We start from the raw sequence: 27372 nt of genomic DNA, 5'->3' as shown, positions 1-27372 counted from the left end.
TATATATATATATACACACACACACACACACACATGCATGCATGCATACTTGCATAGATACATCCATATATTAAGAGTCCATTTTAAATAAATAACTAATATAATATATATATATATATATTTAAAATTGACTCATTTCCTTTTCTTTTTTTTGCCCTTTTAAATTAAAGTGTTTTTGAGCTTGTTTGGCCACACTTAAAGTAATATGTTTTATGTATTTCTTTTTCATTCATTTAGACCCTATGAAATCCATTTTAAAATGTTTTCAAAAAAAATTGTGGCTTTTTTTTATTGCATCTGTATTTGATATTATAAAAATACTACAACATGCTTAATATGTCCTGGCCATATGTGACAATATAGGCAAGGAAACTGCGATTAAGCCATTTCATAGGGTCTTTAATCTCTCCATGACGTGCCATTTTTTCAATGCTGGATGGAGAATAAATCGCAAAAGCTGATGCGTGTTTTTGCTTTCAGATATTTGTTTATTCCATTAACTGTATGGTATTTTTCCAGATTAAAGCTACTGCATTCCAAATAGTTTTAATTTCTTAAAATTTTTCTTTTCTCTGGCCATAGTGAAGTCTCTTAAGCCTGTCTTCACAACAGGTCCATATCATCCTCTTAAAGAGTCTCAAACATGACCTGGCAGCCGGTTCAGCGCCCTCATTTCAACGGTTCACTGTGTTTCGAAACTCTTAAGGCAGAAAGGGTAAACTCCAGATGGACATCATCTTTATTTTGTTGGATAGCATGGTGGGAATGCAACAAAACTGGAGGAGCCAACAGGAAGTGAGGCCATTATCTCAGAGCGGTGCTCTTTCAATACTTACAGCTGCATTTGAGTCCCAGGACCAGTAAGTTCTCTGCTAAGCCCTCTGCTAAGTCGGAGTGGCACTGTGGCGGACTGACTGGTACTTGAACAGTTTAAGTGATGCAAATGACCAAATTTAGTGCCTAGTTAGATTTGGAGAGCTGAATGGAATAAGCTTCTCTCTTTCTCTGTGATGCTGACCCCATAATAGGCGATATGTGAGCAGCACATTCCACACCTGGACGCAGTGGTGTCCGTGAAAGCCTCCTAGTTGCTAAGTGAGCATGGCTGAAGCAAAAGACTCAGGGCTGTCCCTAGAGAAAAGCATCAAGGGAAAGAGTCTTGTACACAAGCTTGTTGGTAATGGGGAGCTGCTGCCTGACCCACTTATGTGACAATTGCTTTCTTGTCTAGGGATCAGCTTGACAAGATGCCAAATGACAGGAGCCAAGTTCTCCAGCCTGCATTCCTACTAGACCAGGAGAAAGGGAGCAGCCAGGCAGAAGGGTCTTACTTGAGTAGTTTTAGATGGTCTTGCTCAAGGCCAATGCACCTGTACCTGCTATTGGACTTGGGGCTGCTTATATTTGCAAAGCTCCCGGCCAACAAGATTCACCGATGGCTTGATTTGGCTTATTTGAGTTAGGTTAAACTACTTCAGAGTTCATTTTGATTCCATAGATCCGTCCCCCATTTTAATGAGACATTGGCAATATAGTAACAGCATATCAATTAGCCCCCACTTCATTTTCTCTGGGCATTCAGAGTTTGAGGGTTGTACATTCTGGCCAATGCGTTGCTACATTTCTCGGGTCGGTCCACTTTCTTTTAATTAACGGCCATCTGGGCTTTTCTGTGTGACAATATTTGTGCATATTCCTACTGGTCAAACATTAGCACTAATCCAGGCTGACACGGCAGCTGTGAAGAGCTTTGTGAGGAGCGATGTACTTGAGCTTGTATCAATTAGAGAGCACAACAGGCATAGAACCACTGCAAGGGCCAAGGAAGCTCTCTGCTGTTGGAAGTTAATTTAGCGTAAACTCAGGCGCTGAGAAGCAATTACGGAAGCTATGAATTAAGACATGAACTTCTGTTCGGTTTCACACATTTTGTGTCTGAGAGGTCAGCAAGGCCATGCCCACAGTGGCGGCCCCCTCATTCCATAGCAGATTGGGTTTTTACAAAGACTCTTAGCCATTTCTGCTCATTTGTGAAAGTTCAGAGGTTATGGGTTGACAGACTAATGGTCAAGGGCCTGAGCTGGTAATGTTGGATTTGATTTGGTCAAGCCCAGTTACTTGAGCAAAATCAAACCCAACATTACCAGTTTAGCTGCCTGACCAGTCAAACTCCACAATAGTTAAGAAGATAGACTGGAAATGTTGGGTTTAATTGGCAACATTGAGTTGATTACCAGACCAGTTATTTGACCAAAATCAAACCCAACATTACCAGCAAGTATTTGCTACATACAAGGTAAATGTAGATTGAATACATGGTATGACTTATATGGTGTCCTTGTCCAACAATTCATTGTAATGCCTTCCCATGTTAATACATGTCTCTAGTTCTCTACATTACATTTTCATTGATGGCTTTGATTACACTGAGCTAGTTAAATGGCTTCAAGTTTTGAAGCAAGAGTAAGTATTTCACCACTTGATGCAAGAACATACTTTCGATTGCCTGAATCGTGACTTTTTGTCTTTTATCATGATAGTCTGTCTCATTGGAAGCGGCACATAGTCCAAACTTTCCAAATCAAATTTTAATACTGTAGACTGCAGTGTTTAGAAGATGTTAGCATGTGCGCACCACAGGCCCAATCTATCCTAATGCTTCATTTGCACGCATACTTACCATCAGTTTGGCATGCAAGGCACGAGTGCAGCTTCAAACTGGTCCAAGTCTGCTCCCTTGAAGGAACCCCCCCACCCACCTACCAACACAATGAGATGAATATTAAGGGCAATTTTACACTTAATGCACTGGAAAAATACACAGTTTACTGTTAACGTCAGGGATTAAATGCGTAGCATGTGGACCGCAGCGCTCAATCGCACGACTGGCCTGCCTCATGGAAGTGAAGTCAGTGGAAGTGAATTTGAGAGATTCCAGTGCCATATTTCAACAACATGTTAAGACGGCTGGCAGAGGTGTGAAATGCGCACAAAACCGTGCAAGATAGTACCATTCGCAAGTGTGGCCATGGTCTTTTTTCTACTGGGCATGTTTATAAATGGTGTTATCATTGAAGGCCTCTGGAAGGGGCTCTGTTGTGTTTGGCTCAAGGTTTTTTTTTTTTTTTTTCATAGCATGTTTCGTGCTCCATGTAGGATTGACTATAAAACCACAGGCAGTTCTGTGGGGCTTGTACAGCAAGTCTTCTCTAAGAAAGCCGTAAATGGATGACGCTGGTCATGTTTTTCATCATTATTGTGTCCACCCCCTCACTTCACTTCCCCTGGGTCTGAAGAGAATGGAAGACGAGGCATGTGTGGTTTTTATTCACTCTGTCTTTTGTCCAGCCAGGATCGGGCGTAAGTGGACGATGACACTGATTCATTGCATGAAAGAAACAGTCAATAACAGGCAGGCAGGATGTCAGAGCAGCTGAAAAAAAAGTTAACAAATCTAGTCCAGCGGTGTTCAGATAGTGCAAGCTAACTACAAGTTGTTTAATTTTTCTACATTTTAAACCTCGAGGGGTAGTTTACCCCAAAAAAGAAAACTGTCATTTCCTTTAACTCAAGTAATTTCAAGCTTCATTTAATTGTTGTTTTCAGTTGGCAATTTTCAGTATGGTTTACAAACCTAAAAGATTCGTTCTGATCTGGTTTACAAGTTTAACTCCTTGACTCTGTGATCATCACGTTGGTTACACTTGCATTTTAGTTTCTTTGTTACAATTTCAGAAGTCATAATGATTTTTCAGGTGAACTATTCCTTAAATTGTTCCAATGCTAATGCTTGATCCAGGTTAAAAAGGTGGTGTTTGTTTCCCGTCTTTGTTGACCTACAGCGGTGTTGTTGTGGTCTTTAGCTGTATTGTGGTGACAGTGGTGAGTGAGTACGCCGCTCAGGCTTTGTGCACTTGATACTGAGATGCCACTCTTGGGACCAACCCGCTTGTGGGAAAAGAGGAAACCACAGACAAACCACTTGTTGTGAACTTGCAAGTGGTCTTTTCACCATTTTAATAAGCCAGTTCAGACCAATACGAAACCACCCCAAGGTCTGGAGTGCTATTTCATCCATTAAAGTAGTTTGCTTTTCATCCAAGTTAAACCTCCATGTCAGAAATGAAAACTTTTCGAAAACCAGTACTACCTAAACAAATTGAGCTGTACATAAATTAATCTCCTAAGTGCATGTGGAAAGCAAGCTCCCTGTAAATGGCCTTTAAGACTGCAATGGAATTGTGTTTCTAAACTCCCCCAGCAGGATGAGGGAGATGAGTGTTTAGTCTCAGTGAATTATTAGTCGGGGAGGAGGAAAAAAAAAACGGATCAAAGGGCTTTGGCAGAGATGAGCAGCAACCGCAAAATAACTTTGTTCCCCCCCTTCTCTCTCTCTCTCTCTCTCTCTCTCTTCCTCTTCCAGACCACCAAGGCATTTCTTCCCAAGATGCTAGAGATGAACCATGGCCACATTGTGACAGTTGCCAGTTCACTGGGCCTTTTCAGCACAGCTGGTGTGGAGGTTAGTACATTGCATCCATCACATAAATCTATTGGCAGACTGAAAAAGAGCGTGTTTGGAGAGTCTCCGCACGTTGGCTCGCTATGGCATGAAAATTCGGCGCGGCGCACAGCACGCCTAGCGTTCCACGCCAATTAAGGAGCACACTAACGCCGAAAGATGCTCAGTGGTTTCACTGGGCCTACCTGCCGCAGAGACAAATTTCCCATGATGCACTGGGGTTTCACACATGCTGTGATATACACTTATATAAACTCCAATACGTACAGTACATAGAACATACACATGTACCTGTACTTTTTGAAATCTGACAAGTTTTTGAACTAACAGTCGATTTATAGATTGGCCATTAAAGAAAAAACAGACTGGTTTAATAGATTAAAGTAACTTTTTAGGCTATTCCAGCACCTAAAAAGTAACTTTTAATCCGTTAATCCAGCCTGTGTATTTGAGGGATCTCTTGAAGGTTAAGAGTCTGGTACATATACAATCCTCTTCTTTCACTGCTGCCCAAATTGGTGTCATTTTCCCATCAGCCTTTTGGGGAAACATGACCTTTTTAGTTTTGTTAGCTGTACGTGCACTTCTATTTTACAAGCCCTCATCTTTACTCTCTCTTCAAAGGGTCTCAGAAGCCCTGTCACACTGTCTGACCTATTATGTTTGCTTGAATGTAACTTTTTGTGGTTTGCATTATTGGAGTGACTTGAGCCGCCATGAGCTCCTTTATTCCAGAGTGTTTATCTACACGCATCTGTGTTTGCCCACTCCATTTTGAAGATCCCATCCACTGTAAACCACATCAAAACCCTCCCGCTCCGCTCTACCTATACTCCATACACGACAGAAGAATGCTAATGAAACGGTAGATCCCAGCGCTCCCGCGCTATTACAGGAAAACCGCCTCGGGAAGCTTCACTAAACTCCATTTCCTCTCGATTTCAGGATTACTGCGCTAGCAAGTTCGGTGCCATCGGCTTCCACGAGTCCCTGAGCCATGAAATCAAGGCTTCGGAGAAGGACGGTATAAAGATGACGCTGGTGTGTCCTTACCTGGTGGACACGGGCATGTTCAGAGGATGCAGAATAAGGTAAAAGAAAGGAGCTGTCCAAATGTCATGATTAGGTTTCAGATGGCCACTAAAAGAGTGAATGACACAATGCGTATCTAGTTCAAGTAGACCTTGCTTAACAACAGTCAGGGTAGCTTTGCTTGTGGCCTCTCATGTCACTGTCAGCTTGGGTTTTCATGCACACAATAGGGGCTTCCACTTGAATAGACGGTGCATGCTGGATCTGTTTCCACTCAGTAATGACTTGCTCTGACTGGCGAAGCACTTTGGGCTGACTTTATTAAACAAAGACGACTCTTAATCATCATGTTTTCTCCTTCTCTCCCTTCCTTTCTTTCGCCTGGGCGGGTCAGGAAAGAGATCGAGCCATTTCTCCCTCCATTGAGACCAGAGTTCTGTGTGAAACAGTCCATGAGGGCCATCCTGACAGACCAGCCCATGATCTGCACGCCTCGCATTGTATACATGGTCAACTTTATGAAAAGGTGAGTAGTCCTAAAACTGGACTTTGAAATGCCTCCAGATTGTCAGAGCAATCAGAAGTAATGTTCTCCCATTTGTTTTGGCTTTTACAGCATTTTGCCCTTCGAAGCAATCGTGTGCATGTACCGGTTCCTGGGTGCAGATAAGTGCATGTACCCCTTCCTGGCTCAGAGGAAAGAGGCGATGAACAACAACGAGGCCAAGAACGGGATCTAGAGGGCGCCGTTTCTAACCCACAAGGGTACATTTCTAACCCGCATGAGGATAAGACCACTGAGAGGGTAGAAGGAAGTGAAAAGACTGCATTTAGACTGGTGCACTTGCATTTGGCAGATGCAAAGGTTTACCATATTGTTCCTCTGGAACAAAGAAAGCTGTGTACTACACTAAGGATTTATTTGTTGATTTATGTTTTGTGTCTTTTTTAAAGGTTTGTTTAATGAAACCATCCATCTATATACTGTCAATAGTTTTGAAATCATACATGTAATTAACCATTTACGTAATGTAGTCACCAGCATTTTCTAGCGTCTTTGTGAAACTATACAGTATGTTACTGTATGAACAGTAAATTCTCGTCACTTTTTTTGTTTTGTTTGTGTGTAGACATGCACTGTATTTACTTTTCTCTACACTGCCAACATTATCTACATAGTTCAGCGTGGCACCATGCCACTCCGTTCCCCAAACCGATCCATTTAAAGGCAGCGGCTCATGTGTCCGAAAGGGTCCAGTTATGAACCATGTGATGTTTTAGATGAAATATTTAGCATTGTTTCCCCCACCACATTTCTCTTTGTTGACGTCATGAGAAGTACAAGTGGGTAAAACGCTGGTCTGTTTCCAGCTGCTGGTGGGAAGGGAGTGTATTTTTTTACTCTATAATCTAGAGGCTTATGGTATTTTGCATATGTAAATGTATGAGCGAGTTGGTCAATCAGTAGGCATTGCTTGGTTTTCTTGTGTCACTGAAGGTTATATTTAGTTTTACTTGGCCCATTTTGAACTTGTGAATTAACTGAATTTTATTTTTTTTTGTTACAGAACAATTTTTTTTCTTTTTCATAATTGACTCATTTTAAAAACTGCATCACATTTCAAATTCGTGTAATCTACCAGTTTTAGTCAGTAACTATTTTTTTATTATAATCTGAATATAATGCAATTTTGATGTACAGACACATTAACTTAATGTTTTTCCTTTTTGTGTATTCAAACCTGGACCGTTGAAATGTTTTCACAGATGTATGTTTAGGCAAAAAAGGACAGAACACATGAGTTTAAACTACATTCCAATAGGCGCCTTTCACCGACTGTGATGAGCCTAAAATCTCTACCTCTTCATTTTTTTTTTTTTTCGTTTGTTAACAGTATGACATACTCTTTTTTTTGTAACTTTCCTAAAGAGTGCTCTATAGAAGAGCACCCAACATGGTTCCAATGTTTAGTGTCTGTCTAACTTAAATTAATAAAATGATTTAGATTATTTGTTGGTTTTTGTGTATTAATCTTTACCTCAACATCTTTTCATAAGCCTGACTCTCAGCAACAGCAAAATACCAGAAATTCCTGAGAAACTTGGCACAGAGAGTCTTGGTTTTAGTATTTGCCAACTTTTCTAGTAAATAAATTCCTGAGTGCATCCCTATAATAACTTCCACAGGAGCGAGTGACATGAGATGCTGGAAGTGAAAGCTCACAGAGGAGAACTACACTTACTGTACTGTTCTCACAGCAGCGTTATTGTGCATCACACAGCATATGGGAGGGATTTTGGAGGAGTAAGCACTAGAATTGTTTGACTCAGATGTTCCATTCAACTCAAAATGCCTATTATCTGTAGTTGTGAAAGGGATTGTGAAGTGAGTTTACTTAAAGGGGAACTGCATCACAGGAAGAAAGGCCTGTCCTCTATTGCTAAGCTTATGAATGACCATGCCTCATACTTACAGAACAGTTCAGCAACAGCTTGAGTGTTTCATAAGAGATCAACCTACTCATAGTGATAACTTTTGCTAACCTTTCCATTTTTAAAGGTTGGCAAAATCACAAAAACTTTTTTTTTTTCCAAATATGACAGATCTATTACATGTTGAGTGAGTGAAGACTATGAATGAATAAGAGGGCGTGCCATTCTTAACACCATCGGGCCTCATTTATAAAATGTTCAGAAGGAAATGTCCTACATTTGATCTTACAACCATTTCTCAAATGTGCATACGTGTGATTCAGAGGACGAACGTATGCACAAAAAAACGTACGTGCGTATGCCTCCGTTTCAGTTATAAATCACAAATGATCTTGAAATTTTGCACAGCTGAATAGTTTCAGATCTCTGCTTTGTAACCACCGCCTAATGAATGTCAATAACATACTGTATAATAGAGCACCAGTCAACATCCAAATCCTTTATTTGAAAATGGCAAGCTAAGAATTGAATGCTGGCATGGATTTTAGTGTAATTTTTTAGTGTAGTGTGTGGATTTTTTAAAATCTATTTATTTTAATAAATCTTACTGACCCCAAATTATGAAGCAAAATCAGCATATTAGAATGATTTCTGAAAGACCATGTGACACTGAAGACTGGAGTAATGACTGCTAAAAATTGCAGCTTTGCATCATAGGAATAACTTGTATTTAAAAATGTATTAAAATATTTAATTTTAAACTAATAATATTCCAAAATATTACTGTATTTTTGATCGAGCCGTGGTGAACAGAAGAGATTCTAAGAGTTATAATTTTGAGGAATTGTATTAAAACCAGTTTGGGTCATTTTGACCTGCAAAACTAACAACTGAGATTTCAATTACTTAGACCAGTGGTTCCCAACCCTGGTCCTGGAGGCACCCCAACACTGCACATTTTGCATGTCTCCTTTCTCTGACACTCCAATTTCAGGTCTTGGAGTCTCTACTAATGAGCTGATGACCTGAATCAGGTGTGTTTGATTAAGGAGACATGCAAAACGTGCAGTGTTGGGGTGCCTCCAGGACCAGGGTTGGGAACCACTGACTTAGACCACTGAACTAGGAAATGTTTCCATTTCAGAAACTTCATCATAGGTCAGTCATTCACAAACCCATAGCAAGAGGCACTGCAGACATGCAGCTCTTTGGGCAGCCAATGGATTTCAAGTGTTGAAAAGCACTGATCTTAAAGCAACTGACGTCAGTAGCCAGCAGTGGAGGTGTTTCAGTTGGATTAATTGGCCTGACTGATGGTCCGTACCAAGAGATTAGTGTTAATACAGAGACAGGGAAATATTGACACATCAAAACCTGCAGTTGCAGTAATTGTCAAGATAGGACCAGTCTACTGAAGCAACTCCCCACTAAGAAAATAATTAAGCTTCACAATGGCAGAAATTCACAGCTTTGAAAACACAGGATGAAATGTTTCTTTTGCACATACAAATGGATTTCTTTTTCCTTTCACTCAGCAGAGTGACATAACCACTAATTTAGCTTTAAAAGATCGATAATTAATTCTGGTGGAAAAATCAATGAACTGCGTTGCCCTATAGCAAAGAAAGCCTGAGTTAACAGCATTATATGGGTCAAACGGGACAGCGCAATTCTCATTGGTGATGATTTTTAGTAGCTTTCCACGGCATAACATTTGAAGGATGACATATTTAACCTCATCCACAGTTATTCATTAAAGGTAAAACATGATCTTGTTGCATTTCAGGGATATTGGCACGTAAAACTATTCATAATGTGCTAAATGATTATCGGTACATGAATATATTTAACAAATGGGAGAAAGAGGTCATTTACAAGGACAGGCAACAACAGTGAATCCATTAGCCTTCATAATGAGCTCCTTCTTCCCCAATCTGAATGTGGTTTTTAAAGTAATCATATTCAGTGGACTTCCACACTAAAATAGCTGTAATTGATAGTAATAATTACAAAGGCTGTCTCATTGATGTACGATACGTTTCTTCATGACCCACAGGACACTCATTCAATCAACATTGAATTGAAACTAATCAAAAAACTAATGTTCATCAAATTGAACTAATGTTTAACTTTTAAGAAATTTGAATGGCTTGTTTGCACAAAACTCGATACCACAATGCTAGGGTGTTTGTGAACTGTTGCTACACATTTGCTATGGCGTTCTGACTGGTTTTTAGCACATTCTTATTGTTTTGCTAAGGTAGTCTGAGTGATTTTAGCACCTTAATATACATTTACATAGGTGTTCTAAGTGTTTTTAGCACATGACTATTCTTTTGCTAAGATGGTCTGAGTCATTTTAATGCATTGCTATTGCTATAGTATTTGTTTTTAGCACTTTGCTATTCTTTTGCTAAGGTGTTGCGAGTTTAGCATACTGCAATTAGCATACTGCAATGTTTTTAGGGAGTTGCTAAACATTCGTTAAAGTGCCCAGTGTTTTTAGCATGTTGCTATACATTTGATAACAAGCGCTGTTTAGCGGGTAGCTGTATGATTGCTAAGGTGTTCTGAGTGTTTTTAGCACCTTGCTATACATTTGCTAAGGCGTTCTAAGCGTTTTTTTTAGCACATTACTATTCTTTTGTTAAGATATTCTGAGTGTTTTTAGCACATTGCAATTCTTTTGCAAAGGCATCGCAAGTTTAGCATATTGCTATGCATTTGCTAATGTGTTCGGGGGTTGCTAAACATTTGCTAAGGTCATCTGAGTGTTTTTAACATGTTGCTGTATATTTAACATTTTGTTGAACAACACTTGTTAAAGCAGCACTATGTAACTTTTTCTGTGTTATTGTACACTTATAATAAGTACTTATATTTGGACTATTGTAGCCTGGTCGGGTCATCACCACTGCGGAGTAACACATACCTGCGTGAATCGCCATAGACATAAACTTAGAGAAGTAGCTCCGGTTGGAATGTTTTTCCGTGGGATATGTGCAGTTCTGTTTATTAACCGCTAGAGCGCCAAAAGTTACATAGAGCTGCTTTAAGGTGTTCTGAACATTTTTAGCACTTTTCTATATATTTGCTAAGGTGTTCTAAGAGTTTTTAGCACATTACTGTTGTTTTGCTAAGATGTACTGAGTGTTTTCAATGCATTACTGTTGTTACAGCCCAGATAGCACACGTACGTTAGCAAGATGTGTTAAAGATCTCTTCGTCTGGAAAGCATCTGCTGTGTACAAACATCTGATAGACATCTTTAAAGGGATACTCTACCCCAAAATGAAAATTTTGTCATTAATCACTTACCCCCATGTAGTTCCAAACCCGTAAAAGCTTAGTTCGTCTTCGGGACACAATTTAAGATATTGTGGATGAAAACCAGGAGGCTTGTGACTGTCCCATTGACTGCCAAGTGACAAGAATACTTTTTGTACGCGAAGAAAACAAAAATAATGACTTTATTCAACAATTCGTCTCCTCTGTGTCTCTTCGCATCACTGTAGCGCCATTATGGAGAATATCCGCTGAACGCAAGCAGCGTCCGCTATTCTGTGTCAGCCGCGACACAAGGATACATTTTCTACGTGTATTTATGCTTTGATTTGAACGAGAACTGCACATCCGTGCAACGCGGCTGACACAGAAGAGCGTACGCTGCTTGCGTTCAGCGGATATTCTCCATAATGGCGCTACAGTGATGCAAAGAGGAGACGAATTGTTGCATAAAGTCGTTATTTTTGTTTTCTTCGCGTACGAAAAGTATTCGTGTCGCTTCATTACGTTACGGTTGAACCACTGATGGCAGATGGACTATTCTGACGAAGTCTTTCATACTTTTCTGGGCCTTGATAGTGTTATTTACTTGGCAGTCATTGGGACAGTCACAAGCCTCCTGGTTTTCAACCAAAATATCTTAAATTGCGTTCCGAAGATGAACAAAGCTTTCAGGAGTTTGGAACGACATGGGGGTAAGTGATTAATAACAACATTTTCATTTTGGGGTGGAGTATCCCTTTAAGATGTCAGTTTTACATAAATTCTAAATCATAAAAATCTTAAAGACATCTTCTAAACGTCTATTTGACATCTGATAGGAAACATCCTATAGACGTATTGCAGATGAGCAAACACTTGTAAAAAAAAATGTTTTGCAGATAGACTGCAAATAGACATCTCCATGATGTACGTGTGCTATCAGGGAATATTTTTTAGCATGTTGCTGTTCTTTTGCTAAGGTGTTCTGAGTGTTTTTAGGGAATTGCAAATACATTTGCTAGGATTCTAAATGGCATGTTGCTCTACAATTGTAAAGGTGCTAAGAGTGTTTTTAGCATGTTGCGATACATTTGCTAAATTTACCAAGATTTACCCTTGCAGATTTCAATGAAATTTCGCTTAATGTGAATACACATTCAGTAACAGACTTGTTTTTCCAATTGTTAAGCTTGGATTTATATGGCAGGGATCATTCATTCCTCGGACTATGAATGAATGACCGGTTCCTTGGTGATACTAAATGGACTCATAGTATGGATCTATTTTTAGACTGCTGTGTTGCAACGGCTGAAAGACTCATAGATGAAAGTTCATGTGTTACTGAGTCTTAAAGTTCCTTTAGGTATGACACAGCACTACGCCATATGCTTGAGCATATGGTTTTTAATTCATACCCATGTGTTGCCAAGAAAATATGAAAACATGGTTGTGTAGTTACAAAGAACATGATCTTAAAGGGATAGATCACTCAAAAATGAAAATTCTGACATCATTTACTCATCCTTAAGTTGTTCCAAACCTGAATGAGTTTGTTTTTTTTAGATATTAGGCATGGGGGAAAAAATACTATGGAAGTCAATGGCTACTGTCAACTGTTTGGTTACCAACAATCTTCAAAATATCTTCTTTTGTGTTTAACAGAAGAAACAAACTCATACAGGTTTGGAACAAGCGGAAGGTGAGTAAATAACAATTTTCATTTTGGGGTGAACTGTCCCTTTAAGAACTCGTGTTCGATATCACAGATACACATTATGCATTTAATACAACTGAATATCTAAGATTTTCTTTTCCCATTTAAACCTGGAAATATTAAAAAATGTTTAGGATTTTGCACATTTTAAAACATGTAAAAAGAAATGGTTAAGAAGACCACAGACACCAACAGTTTCGACATGAACTGATGTGATTTTACTGCATCGTAAGAAACTGACATGTCTGTTATTACACCGTACATCTTCAAGGAAGAGAAAAACGCTCTTCCAGCGAGTTACCAGCTTCAGATAATTGTTTTACGACTCGACCGTTTTGAAAAGACAGCCTGTCTCTATTGATCACAACCTCTCTTTTCTCCAGAATGCAGTCCTTAAAAGCACTCAGTTGATGTATCGAGTCAATACAACACACAACATAGGTGTAGATGTGCTGGACAAAACTGAAGGGAGAAGAAAACAATCATCAAACAGGACTTCGCTTAAGAGGCGTACCTGTAGATCATTATTCAGGGCCTCTTGTGTTTCTGTCAAGAATCTTTAACGAAATTCTAATTTCAAGGAGCGTTATAGAAGGCAATAGGGTTGTTTGTTCAACTGGACACTATGGATCAGCTGTATCATAGGTGATCCTGTGCTGTTGACCTCTAGCATCAGTTTTATCCATTGGTTTATACTCATAGTATATGTTTTTCTTTTCCTCTGCATATGATATTCTACAAGTCATATACATCCATATAGATAGATGAATGCTTTATGTCAGCATTCACGGTAAGCTGGGTGACTATATATGAAGACAACAACTACGACTTCACAGCACTGGCATTGGTTAATCTTTAAATACTCAAGCATTATTATTCATAGACTAAAGAGAAAAAGAAAATAATAATAACCCCCCAAATAAGATACACAACTTTGTTTTCCCCAATAATGTTTTTTATACTAATGGCATGACATAAGCCTGTTTAAATCCATATCACTTGGAGGCAAGGTGAAAATAATATTCAAACATCTAATAAATGGGGAAATTTCCCTTGATTTTTTTAACATTACCATGCATTACATTTGTATCTATTTTTTTTAAGTTCACTTACTTGTTATTTTTAGTTAACTCTAGAGTAAATAAATGTTGTGTTAAGATAGTGTTGTCTTCACATAGACTCAAAGAATGCATTTTTTGTCATTTCGTATCATGGGACACATCCACCATATTGCATGTTGACACGTGTAGAAGGATGCAGCGGCGGTCGTGGGGGCTTTCGGGGGGTGGGTTCAGCTCCTAGACGACGGCCTTTGAATCCTTGCAGTCCTGAGCAGTGGTGCCTGAGTTAGTCGGTTTGCTGTCCGTCCTCTCAGCTAGACGTTTCACTTGTCTGCAAGACGGACAGGAACAAAGGAAGATGAATATGATCGACCACCACTGCATTTAAAATAATAATAAAGTAATAATAATACAAACATAAAATGTGACCCTGGACTACAAAACCAGTCATAATAAATAAGAATAAATAAGCTTTCCATTGATGTATGGTTTGTTAGGATAGGACAATATTTGGCCGAGATACAACTATTTGAAAATCTGAAATCTGAGGGTGCAAAAAAATGAAAATACTGAGAAAATCGCCTTTAAAGTTGTCCAAATGAAGTTCTTAGCAATGCATATTACTAATCAAAAATTAAGTTTTGATATATTTACGGTAGGAAATTTACAAAATATCTTCATGGAACATGATCTTTACTTAATATCCTACTGATTTTAGGCATAAAAGAAAAATCTATAATTTTGACTCATACAATGTATTTTTGGCTATTGCTACAAATATACCCCAGCGCCTTAAGACTGGTTTTGTGGTCCAGGGTCACAAGTAGTAAATAATGCAAAAATAATATAAATATAAAATATAAAAATACAGAATTATACATAAAATCTCTAATAAAAAATGTATGAATAATAATTGATTTATAAATACTTATGATTAATAAATGAAAACAAAAAATGCATTAAGAAATATGTTTTTGGCTCTATCATTATCTATACAATTATATTTTAAGTTAATATTTAATAATGAACACTACTGTTCAAAAGTTGGGGGGTCAGTATTTTTTTTTTTTTAAGAAATTACAATTTCTTTCAAGTATGCAAACATGCATTAAATTGATCAAAAGTGATAGTAAAGCACTTTCTATTCATCAAAGTATCCTGAAATTAAATGTATCTCAGTTTCCACAAAAATATCAGCACAACTGTTTTCAACATTGATAATAATAATAATTTTTTTTTTTTTTTTTCATAGCATGTTTCGTGCTCCATGTAGGATTGACTATAAAACCACAGGCAGTTCTGTGGGGCTTGTACAGCAAGTCTTCTCTAAGAAAGCCGTAAATGGATGACGCTGGTCATGTTTTTCATCATTATTGTGTCCACCCCCTCACTTCACTTCCCCTGGGTCTGAAGAGAATGGAAGACGAGGCATGTGTGGTTTTTATTCACTCTGTCTTTTGTCCAGCCAGGATCGGGCGTAAGTGGACGATGACACTGATTCATTGCATGAAAGAAACAGTCAATAACAGGCAGGCAGGATGTCAGAGCAGCTGAAAAAAAAGTTAACAAATCTAGTCCAGCGGTGTTCAGATAGTGCAAGCTAACTACAAGTTGTTTAATTTTTCTACATTTTAAACCTAGAGGGGTAGTTTACCCCAAAAAAGAAAACTGTCATTTCCTTTAACTCAAGTAATTTCAAGCTTCATTTAATTGTTGTTTTCAGTTGGCAATTTTCAGTATGGTTTACAAACCTAAAAGATTCGTTCTGATCTGGTTTACAAGTTTAACTCCTTGACTCTGTGATCATCACGTTGGTTACACTTGCATTTTAGTTTCTTTGTTACAATTTCAGAAGTCATTAATGATTTTTCAGGTGAACTATTCCTTAAATTGTTCCAATGCTAATGCTTGATCCAGGTTAAAAAGGTGGTGTTTGTTTCCCGTCTTTGTTGACCTACAGCGGTGTTGTTGTGGTCTTTAGCTGTATTGTGGTGACAGTGGTGAGTGAGTACGCCGCTCAGGCTTTGTGCACTTGATACTGAGATGCCACTCTTGGGACCAACCCGCTTGTGGGAAAAGAGGAAACCACAGACAAACCACTTGTTGTGAACTTGCAAGTGGTCTTTTCACCATTTTAATAAGCCAGTTCAGACCAATACGAAACCACCCCAAGGTCTGGAGTGCTATTTCATCCATTAAAGTAGTTTGCTTTTCATCCAAGTTAAACCTCCATGTCAGAAATGAAAACTTTTCGAAAACCAGTACTACCTAAACAAATTGAGCTGTACATAAATTAATCTCCTAAGTGCATGTGGAAAGCAAGCTCCCTGTAAATGGCCTTTAAGACTGCAATGGAATTGTGTTTCTAAACTCCCCCAGCAGGATGAGGGAGATGAGTGTTTAGTCTCAGTGAATTATTAGTCGGGGAGGAGGAAAAAAAAAACGGATCAAAGGGCTTTGGCAGAGATGAGCAGCAACCGCAAAATAACTTTGTTCCCCCCCTTCTCTCTCTCTCTCTCTCTCTTCCTCTTCCAGACCACCAAGGCATTTCTTCCCAAGATGCTAGAGATGAACCATGGCCACATTGTGACAGTTGCCAGTTCACTGGGCCTTTTCAGCACAGCTGGTGTGGAGGTTAGTACATTGCATCCATCACATAAATCTATTGGCAGACTGAAAAAGAGCGTGTTTGGAGAGTCTCCGCACGTTGGCTCGCTATGGCATGAAAATTCGGCGCGGCGCACAGCACGCCTAGCGTTCCACGCCAATTAAGGAGCACACTAACGCCGAAAGATGCTCAGTGGTTTCACTGGGCCTACCTGCCGCAGAGACAAATTTCCCATGATGCACTGGGGTTTCACACATGCTGTGATATACACTTATATAAACTCCAATACGTACAGTACATAGAACATACACATGTACCTGTACTTTTTGAAATCTGACAAGTTTTTGAACTAACAGTCGATTTATAGATTGGCCATTAAAGAAAAAACAGACTGGTTTAATAGATTAAAGTAACTTTTTAGGCTATTCCAGCACCTAAAAAGTAACTTTTAATCCGTTAATCCAGCCTGTGTATTTGAGGGATCTCTTGAAGGTTAAGAGTCTGGTACATATACAATCCTCTTCTTTCACTGCTGCCCAAATTGGTGTCATTTTCCCATCAGCCTTTTGGGGAAACATGACCTTTTTAGTTTTGTTAGCTGTACGTGCACTTCTATTTTACAAGCCCTCATCTTTACTCTCTCTTCAAAGGGTCTCAGAAGCCCTGTCACACTGTCTGACCTATTATGTTTGCTTGAATGTAACTTTTTGTGGTTTGCATTATTGGAGTGACTTGAGCCGCCATGAGCTCCTTTATTCCAGAGTGTTTATCTACACGCATCTGTGTTTGCCCACTCCATTTTGAAGATCCCATCCACTGTAAACCACATCAAAACCCTCCCGCTCCGCTCTACCTATACTCCATACACGACAGAAGAATGCTAATGAAACGGTAGATCCCAGCGCTCCCGCGCTATTACAGGAAAACCGCCTCGGGAAGCTTCACTAAACTCCATTTCCTCTCGATTTCAGGATTACTGCGCTAGCAAGTTCGGTGCCATCGGCTTCCACGAGTCCCTGAGCCATGAAATCAAGGCTTCGGAGAAGGACGGTATAAAGATGACGCTGGTGTGTCCTTACCTGGTGGACACGGGCATGTTCAGAGGATGCAGAATAAGGTAAAAGAAAGGAGCTGTCCAAATGTCATGATTAGGTTTCAGATGGCCACTAAAAGAGTGAATGACACAATGCGTATCTAGTTCAAGTAGACCTTGCTTAACAACAGTCAGGGTAGCTTTGCTTGTGGCCTCATGTCACTGTCAGCTTGGGTTTTCATGCACACAATAGGGGCTTCCACTTGAATAGACGGTGCATGCTGGATCTGTTTCCACTCAGTAATGACTTGCTCTGACTGGCGAAGCACTTTGGGCTGACTTTATTAAACAAAGACGACTCTTAATCATCATGTTTTCTCCTTCTCTCCCTTCCTTTCTTTCGCCTGGGCGGGTCAGGAAAGAGATCGAGCCATTTCTCCCTCCATTGAGACCAGAGTTCTGTGTGAAACAGTCCATGAGGGCCATCCTGACAGACCAGCCCATGATCTGCACGCCTCGCATTGTATACATGGTCAACTTTATGAAAAGGTGAGTAGTCCTAAAACTGGACTTTGAAATGCCTCCAGATTGTCAGAGCAATCAGAAGTAATGTTCTCCCATTTGTTTTGGCTTTTACAGCATTTTGCCCTTCGAAGCAATCGTGTGCATGTACCGGTTCCTGGGTGCAGATAAGTGCATGTACCCCTTCCTGGCTCAGAGGAAAGAGGCGATGAACAACAACGAGGCCAAGAACGGGATCTAGAGGGCGCCGTTTCTAACCCACAAGGGTACATTTCTAACCCGCATGAGGATAAGACCACTGAGAGGGTAGAAGGAAGTGAAAAGACTGCATTTAGACTGGTGCACTTGCATTTGGCAGATGCAAAGGTTTACCATATTGTTCCTCTGGAACAAAGAAAGCTGTGTACTACACTAAGGATTTATTTGTTGATTTATGTTTTGTGTCTTTTTTAAAGGTTTGTTTAATGAAACCATCCATCTATATACTGTCAATAGTTTTGAAATCATACATGTAATTAACCATTTACGTAATGTAGTCACCAGCATTTTCTAGCGTCTTTGTGAAACTATACAGTATGTTACTGTATGAACAGTAAATTCTCGTCACTTTTTTTGTTTTGTTTGTGTGTAGACATGCACTGTATTTACTTTTCTCTACACTGCCAACATTATCTACATAGTTCAGCGTGGCACCATGCCACTCCGTTCCCCAAACCGATCCATTTAAAGGCAGCGGCTCATGTGTCCGAAAGGGTCCAGTTATGAACCATGTGATGTTTTAGATGAAATATTTAGCATTGTTTCCCCCACCACATTTCTCTTTGTTGACGTCATGAGAAGTACAAGTGGGTAAAACGCTGGTCTGTTTCCAGCTGCTGGTGGGAAGGGAGTGTATTTTTTTACTCTATAATCTAGAGGCTTATGGTATTTTGCATATGTAAATGTATGAGCGAGTTGGTCAATCAGTAGGCATTGCTTGGTTTTCTTGTGTCACTGAAGGTTATATTTAGTTTTACTTGGCCCATTTTGAACTTGTGAATTAACTGAATTTTATTTTTTTTTGTTACAGAACAATTTTTTTTCTTTTTCATAATTGACTCATTTTAAAAACTGCATCACATTTCAAATTCGTGTAATCTACCAGTTTTAGTCAGTAACTATTTTTTTATTATAATCTGAATATAATGCAATTTTGATGTACAGACACATTAACTTAATGTTTTTCCTTTTTGTGTATTCAAACCTGGACCGTTGAAATGTTTTCACAGATGTATGTTTAGGCAAAAAAGGACAGAACACATGAGTTTAAACTACATTCCAATAGGCGCCTTTCACCGACTGTGATGAGCCTAAAATCTCTACCTCTTCATTTTTTTTTTTTTTCGTTTGTTAACAGTATGACATACTCTTTTTTTTGTAACTTTCCTAAAGAGTGCTCTATAGAAGAGCACCCAACATGGTTCCAATGTTTAGTGTCTGTCTAACTTAAATTAATAAAATGATTTAGATTATTTGTTGGTTTTTGTGTATTAATCTTTACCTCAACATCTTTTCATAAGCCTGACTCTCAGCAACAGCAAAATACCAGAAATTCCTGAGAAACTTGGCACAGAGAGTCTTGGTTTTAGTATTTGCCAACTTTTCTAGTAAATAAATTCCTGAGTGCATCCCTATAATAACTTCCACAGGAGCGAGTGACATGAGATGCTGGAAGTGAAAGCTCACAGAGGAGAACTACACTTACTGTACTGTTCTCACAGCAGCGTTATTGTGCATCACACAGCATATGGGAGGGATTTTGGAGGAGTAAGCACTAGAATTGTTTGACTCAGATGTTCCATTCAACTCAAAATGCCTATTATCTGTAGTTGTGAAAGGGATTGTGAAGTGAGTTTACTTAAAGGGGAACTGCATCACAGGAAGAAAGGCCTGTCCTCTATTGCTAAGCTTATGAATGACCATGCCTCATACTTACAGAACAGTTCAGCAACAGCTTGAGTGTTTCATAAGAGATCAACCTACTCATAGTGATAACTTTTGCTAACCTTTCCATTTTTAAAGGTTGGCAAAATCACAAAAACTTTTTTTTTTTCCAAATATGACAGATCTATTACATGTTGAGTGAGTGAAGACTATGAATGAATAAGAGGGCGTGCCATTCTTAACACCATCGGGCCTCATTTATAAAATGTTCAGAAGGAAATGTCCTACATTTGATCTTACAACCATTTCTCAAATGTGCATACGTGTGATTCAGAGGACGAACGTATGCACAAAAAAACGTACGTGCGTATGCCTCCGTTTCAGTTATAAATCACAAATGATCTTGAAATTTTGCACAGCTGAATAGTTTCAGATCTCTGCTTTGTAACCACCGCCTAATGAATGTCAATAACATACTGTATAATAGAGCACCAGTCAACATCCAAATCCTTTATTTGAAAATGGCAAGCTAAGAATTGAATGCTGGCATGGATTTTAGTGTAATTTTTTAGTGTAGTGTGTGGATTTTTTAAAATCTATTTATTTTAATAAATCTTACTGACCCCAAATCATGCAGCAAAATCAGCATATTAGAATGATTTCTGAAAGACCATGTGACACTGAAGACTGGAGTAATGACTGCTAAAAATTGCAGCTTTGCATCATAGGAATAACTTGTATTTAAAAATGTATTAAAATATTTAATTTTAAACTAATAATATTCCAAAATATTACTGTATTTTTGATCGAGCCGTGGTGAACAGAAGAGATTCTAAGAGTTATAATTTTGAGGAATTGTATTAAAACCAGTTTGGGTCATTTTGACCTGCAAAACTAACAACTGAGATTTCAATTACTTAGACCAGTGGTTCCCAACCCTGGTCCTGGAGGCACCCCAACACTGCACATTTTGCATGTCTCCTTTCTCTGACACTCCAATTTCAGGTCTTGGAGTCTCTACTAATGAGCTGATGACCTGAATCAGGTGTGTTTGATTAAGGAGACATGCAAAACGTGCAGTGTTGGGGTGCCTCCAGGACCAGGGTTGGGAACCACTGACTTAGACCACTGAACTAGGAAATGTTTCCATTTCAGAAACTTCATCATAGGTCAGTCATTCACAAACCCATAGCAAGAGGCACTGCAGACATGCAGCTCTTTGGGCAGCCAATGGATTTCAAGTGTTGAAAAGCACTGATCTTAAAGCAACTGACGTCAGTAGCCAGCAGTGGAGGTGTTTCAGTTGGATTAATTGGCCTGACTGATGGTCCGTACCAAGAGATTAGTGTTAATACAGAGACAGGGAAATATTGACACATCAAAACCTGCAGTTGCAGTAATTGTCAAGATAGGACCAGTCTACTGAAGCAACTCCCCACTAAGAAAATAATTAAGCTTCACAATGGCAGAAATTCACAGCTTTGAAAACACAGGATGAAATGTTTCTTTTGCACATACAAATGGATTTCTTTTTCCTTTCACTCAGCAGAGTGACATAACCACTAATTTAGCTTTAAAAGATCGATAATTAATTCTGGTGGAAAAATCAATGAACTGCGTTGCCCTATAGCAAAGAAAGCCTGAGTTAACAGCATTATATGGGTCAAACGGGACAGCGCAATTCTCATTGGTGATGATTTTTAGTAGCTTTCCACGGCATAACATTTGAAGGATGACATATTTAACCTCATCCACAGTTATTCATTAAAGGTAAAACATGATCTTGTTGCATTTCAGGGATATTGGCACGTAAAACTATTCATAATGTGCTAAATGATTATCGGTACATGAATATATTTAACAAATGGGAGAAAGAGGTCATTTACAAGGACAGGCAACAACAGTGAATCCATTAGCCTTCATAATGAGCTCCTTCTTCCCCAATCTGAATGTGGTTTTTAAAGTAATCATATTCAGTGGACTTCCACACTAAAATAGCTGTAATTGATAGTAATAATTACAAAGGCTGTCTCATTGATGTACGATACGTTTCTTCATGACCCACAGGACACTCATTCAATCAACATTGAATTGAAACTAATCAAAAAACTAATGTTCATCAAATTGAACTAATGTTTAACTTTTAAGAAATTTGAATGGCTTGTTTGCACAAAACTCGATACCACAATGCTAGGGTGTTTGTGAACTGTTGCTACACATTTGCTATGGCGTTCTGACTGGTTTTTAGCACATTCTTATTGTTTTGCTAAGGTAGTCTGAGTGATTTTAGCACCTTAATATACATTTACATAGGTGTTCTAAGTGTTTTTAGCACATGACTATTCTTTTGCTAAGATGGTCTGAGTCATTTTAATGCATTGCTATTGCTATAGTATTTGTTTTTAGCACTTTGCTATTCTTTTGCTAAGGTGTTGCGAGTTTAGCATACTGCAATTAGCATACTGCAATGTTTTTAGGGAGTTGCTAAACATTCGTTAAAGTGCCCAGTGTTTTTAGCATGTTGCTATACATTTGATAACAAGCGCTGTTTAGCGGGTAGCTGTATGATTGCTAAGGTGTTCTGAGTGTTTTTAGCACCTTGCTATACATTTGCTAAGGCGTTCTAAGCGTTTTTTTTAGCACATTACTATTCTTTTGTTAAGATATTCTGAGTGTTTTTAGCACATTGCAATTCTTTTGCAAAGGCATCGCAAGTTTAGCATATTGCTATGCATTTGCTAATGTGTTCGGGGGTTGCTAAACATTTGCTAAGGTCATCTGAGTGTTTTTAACATGTTGCTGTATATTTAACATTTTGTTGAACAACACTTGTTAAAGCAGCACTATGTAACTTTTTCTGTGTTATTGTACACTTATAATAAGTACTTATATTTGTAGCCTGGTAGCCTGGTCGGGTCATCACCACTGCGGAGTAACACATACCTGCGTGAATCGCCATAGACATAAACTTAGCTCCGGTTGTCCGGTTGGAATGTTTTTCCGTGGGATATGTGCAGTTCTGTTTATTAACCGCTAGAGCGCCAAAAGTTACATAGAGCTGCTTTAAGGTGTTCTGAACATTTTTAGCACTTTTCTATATATTTGCTAAGGTGTTCTAAGAGTTTTTAGCACATTACTGTTGTTTTGCTAAGATGTACTGAGTGTTTTCAATGCATTACTGTTGTTACAGCCCAGATAGCACACGTACGTTAGCAAGATGTGTTAAAGATCTCTTCGTCTGGAAAGCATCTGCTGTGTACAAACATCTGATAGACATCTTTAAAGGGATACTCTACCCCAAAATCACTTACCCCCATGTCGTTCCAAACCCGTAAAAGCTTCGTTCGTCTTCGGAACACAATTTAAGATATTTTGGATGAAAACCGGGAGGCTTGTGACTGTCCCATTGACTGGCAAGTGACAAGAATTCTTTTTGTACGCGAAGAAAACAAAAATAATGACTTTATTCAACAATTCGTCTCCTCTGTGTCTCTTCGCATCACTGTAGCGCCATTATGGAGAATATCCGCTGAACGCAAGCAGCGTCCGCTATTCTGTGTCAGCCGCGACACAAGGATACATTTTCTACGTGTATTTATGCTTTGATTTGAACGAGAACTGCACATCCGTGCAACGCGGCTGACACAGAAGAGCGTACGCTGCTTGCGTTCAGCGGATATTCTCCATAATGGCGCTACAGTGATGCAAAGAGGAGACGAATTGTTGCATAAAGTCGTTATTTTTGTTTTCTTCGCGTACGAAAAGTATTCGTGTCGCTTCATTACGTTACGGTTGAACCACTGATGGCAGATGGACTATTCTGACGAAGTCTTTCATACTTTTCTGGGCCTTGATAGTGTTATTTACTTGGCAGTCATTGGGACAGTCACAAGCCTCCTGGTTTTCAACCAAAATATCTTAAATTGCGTTCCGAAGATGAACAAAGCTTTCAGGAGTTTGGAACGACATGGGGGTAAGTGATTAATAACAACATTTTCATTTTGGGGTGGAGTATCCCTTTAAGATGTCAGTTTTACATAAATTCTAAATCATAAAAATCTTAAAGACATCTTCTAAACGTCTATTTGACATCTGATAGGAAACATCCTATAGACGTATTGCAGATGAGCAAACACTTGTAAAAAAAAATGTTTTGCAGATAGACTGCAAATAGACATCTCCATGATGTACGTGTGCTATCAGGGAATATTTTTTAGCATGTTGCTGTTCTTTTGCTAAGGTGTTCTGAGTGTTTTTAGGGAATTGCAAATACATTTGCTAGGATTCTAAATGGCATGTTGCTCTACAATTGTAAAGGTGCTAAGAGTGTTTTTAGCATGTTGCGATACATTTGCTAAATTTACCAAGATTTACCCTTGCAGATTTCAATGAAATTTCGCTTAATGTGAATACACATTCAGTAACAGACTTGTTTTTCCAATTGTTAAGCTTGGATTTATATGGCAGGGATCATTCATTCCTCGGACTATGAATGAATGACCGGTTCCTTGGTGATACTAAATGGACTCATAGTATGGATCTATTTTTAGACTGCTGTGTTGCAACGGCTGAAAGACTCATAGATGAAAGTTCATGTGTTACTGAGTCTTAAAGTTCCTTTAGGTATGACACAGCACTACGCCATATGCTTGAGCATATGGTTTTTAATTCATACCCATGTGTTGCCAAGAAAATATGAAAACATGGTTGTGTAGTTACAAAGAACATGATCTTAAAGGGATAGATCACTCAAAAATGAAAATTCTGACATCATTTACTCATCCTTAAGTTGTTCCAAACCTGAATGAGTTTGTTTTTTTTAGATATTAGGCATGGGGGAAAAAATACTATGGAAGTCAATGGCTACTGTCAACTGTTTGGTTACCAACAATCTTCAAAATATCTTCTTTTGTGTTTAACAGAAGAAACAAACTCATACAGGTTTGGAACAAGCGGAAGGTGAGTAAATAACAATTTTCATTTTGGGGTGAACTGTCCCTTTAAGAACTCGTGTTCGATATCACAGATACACATTATGCATTTAATACAACTGAATATCTAAGATTTTCTTTTCCCATTTAAACCTGGAAATATTAAAAAATGTTTAGGATTTTGCACATTTTAAAACATGTAAAAAGAAATGGTTAAGAAGACCACAGACACCAACAGTTTCGACATGAACTGATGTGATTTTACTGCATCGTAAGAAACTGACATGTCTGTTATTACACCGTACATCTTCAAGGAAGAGAAAAACGCTCTTCGGCGGTCGTGGGGGCTTTCGGGGGGTGGGTTCAGCTCCTAGACGACGGCCTTTGAATCCTTGCAGTCCTGAGCAGTGGTGCCTGAGTTAGTCGGTTTGCTGTCCGTCCTCTCAGCTAGACGTTTCACTTGTCTGCAAGACGGACAGGAACAAAGGAAGATGAATATGATCGACCACCACTGCATTTAAAATAATAATAAAGTAATAATAATACAAACATAAAATGTGACCCTGGACCACAAAACCAGTCATAATAAATAAGAATAAATAAGCTTTCCATTGATGTTGTAGTAAATAATGCAAAAATAATATAAATATAAAATATAAAAATACAGAATTATACATAAAATCTCTAATAAAAAATGTATGAATAATAATTGATTTATAAATACTTATGATTAATAAATGAAAACAAAAAATGCATTAAGAAATATGTTTTTGGCTCTATCATTATCTATACAATTATATTTTAAGTTAATATTTAATAATGAACACTACTGTTCAAAAGTTGGGGGGGTCAGTATTTTTTTTTTTTTAAGAAATTACAATTTCTTTCAAGTATGCAAACATGCATTAAATTGATCAAAAGTGATAGTAAAGCACTTTCTATTCATCAAAGTATCCTGAAATTAAATGTATCTCAGTTTCCACAAAAATATCAGCACAACTGTTTTCAACATTGATAATAATAATAATAAAATGTTTCTTGAGCACCTGAAGGATCATGTGACAGTAACGACTGCTCAAAATTCAGCTTTGCATCAAAGGAATAAATTATATTTGAATATGTTAATATAGAAAACAGTTATTTTGAATTGTAATAATATTTCACTGTTTTTACTATTGATCAAACACTCTTTTGAACGGTAATGCATATGTAAATTATATAAAGTAATGCAGTGATGTACAGATACATGGATCTTAATGTTTCTTCCTTCCCATCAGCCCCTTTCATTGTGACCCATATTGGGCTGTTGAACAGGGTAGTTTCTCCTCTTTGTTCTGTTCTAGCTCATGACTGAGAAGCCAAAGCCACTGTAAATAAACATTTCTTTAACCTTTTCCTACGGCACACCTACTATGAAAATATTATTGAACAGGTTGGTGAGATTTCCGTTCTGGTGTGTCTATCATTTCCATACTCGTATTTCATTCTCCAGTGCTCTGTTCATCACGGATATGACAGAGATTCATTACTCCCACAGCAACCCCTCTGATTACAGGAGGATAAAGATCATGCAAAGACATGGAGTGGAGTGGCGTGAGGGTTTCCACTGCGGGTGGAGAGATTGGGGAAGTGAAGGAAAATTCATATTGTGTGCATGTGTTTCTGTGAAAATGATAAGCTCAGCCAGTGTGTACGGTACGTGTGTGTGTCTCTCTCTTAGTCATTAAGTGAAATGAGCTAACAGGTTTCAGACGGTGACATTTAAAGGACAAATCTTGTCTGTCTCTGCAGCTCAAAATCAGAGAGGAGCTCCACCTGCCACTGATATTTACTATACTGTGTGTGTGATTGTGTACTATCTAAAGACCACATAAAATGACTTGATGAATACATTTACAGACGTTTTAGCAGATGTTTTTTATCTAAAAATGAATATAACACACAATTCAAGACGCAATAACACAAGAAGAGGCCATAACACAAGACGTGCTAGCAATACAAAGTTTCAAACATCATCCAGAATAGTACAAGCTAGAACATATATACGTAGTTAAAGGATTAATTCACTTACAGAATAAACATTTCCTGATAATTTACTCAGCTCCATGTCATCCAAGATGTTCATGTCTTTCTGTCTTCAGTCACAAAGAAATGCAGGTTTTTGAGGAAAACATTCCAGGACTTTTCTCCATATAATGGACTTCAATGGTGGCCAACATGTTGAAGGACTAACCTGCAGTTTCAATGCAGCTTCAAAAGGCTCTACACGATCCCAGCCGAGGAATAAGGGTCTTATCCAGCGAAACGATCGGCCATTTTATAATAT

The 27372-nt window shown here is 38.5% G+C and overlaps 3 protein-coding genes across 3 annotated transcripts in view; 2 read left to right on the top strand and 1 right to left on the bottom strand.

The window, feature by feature from the left end:
• rdh10a (retinol dehydrogenase 10a) overlaps nucleotides 1-7478 on the top strand; it is an 11646-nt gene extending 4168 nt beyond the window's left edge. The window contains exons 3-6 of the mRNA XM_016244404.1: nucleotides 4424-4522; nucleotides 5468-5613; nucleotides 5949-6080; nucleotides 6171-7478. Coding sequence (XP_016099890.1) covers nucleotides 4424-4522; nucleotides 5468-5613; nucleotides 5949-6080; nucleotides 6171-6294 — 501 coding nt within the window. The 3' untranslated portion in view covers nucleotides 6295-7478. The remainder of the gene's footprint in view (nucleotides 1-4423; nucleotides 4523-5467; nucleotides 5614-5948; nucleotides 6081-6170) is intronic.
• A 5685-nt stretch (nucleotides 7479-13163) lies between these two features.
• stau2 (staufen double-stranded RNA binding protein 2) overlaps nucleotides 13164-27372 on the bottom strand; it is a 167243-nt gene continuing 153034 nt past the window's right edge. Inside the window, exons 15-16 of the mRNA XM_016244403.1 lie at nucleotides 25404-25510; nucleotides 13164-14253 (exon numbers count right to left, since the gene is read on the bottom strand). Coding sequence (XP_016099889.1) covers nucleotides 25417-25510 — 94 coding nt within the window. The 3' untranslated portion in view covers nucleotides 13164-14253; nucleotides 25404-25416. The remainder of the gene's footprint in view (nucleotides 14254-25403; nucleotides 25511-27372) is intronic.
• Nucleotides 16496-19617, top strand: LOC107560245 (retinol dehydrogenase 10-A-like). The gene is made up of 4 exons (XM_016244372.1): nucleotides 16496-16663; nucleotides 17609-17754; nucleotides 18088-18219; nucleotides 18310-19617. The coding sequence occupies exons 1-4, from the start codon at nucleotides 16496-16498 to the stop codon at nucleotides 18431-18433; spliced, it is 570 nt and encodes a 189-aa protein (XP_016099858.1). The 3' UTR covers nucleotides 18434-19617.

The sequence above is a fragment of the Sinocyclocheilus grahami genome, unplaced genomic scaffold (genome assembly GCF_001515645.1).
Source record: "Sinocyclocheilus grahami isolate Dianchi unplaced genomic scaffold, SAMN03320097.WGS_v1.1 scaffold716.1, whole genome shotgun sequence".
Lineage (NCBI taxonomy): Eukaryota > Metazoa > Chordata > Actinopteri > Cypriniformes > Cyprinidae > Sinocyclocheilus > Sinocyclocheilus grahami.
Note: the sequence above shows the minus strand (reverse complement) of the source record. Positions and strands in the feature narration are given on the sequence as shown.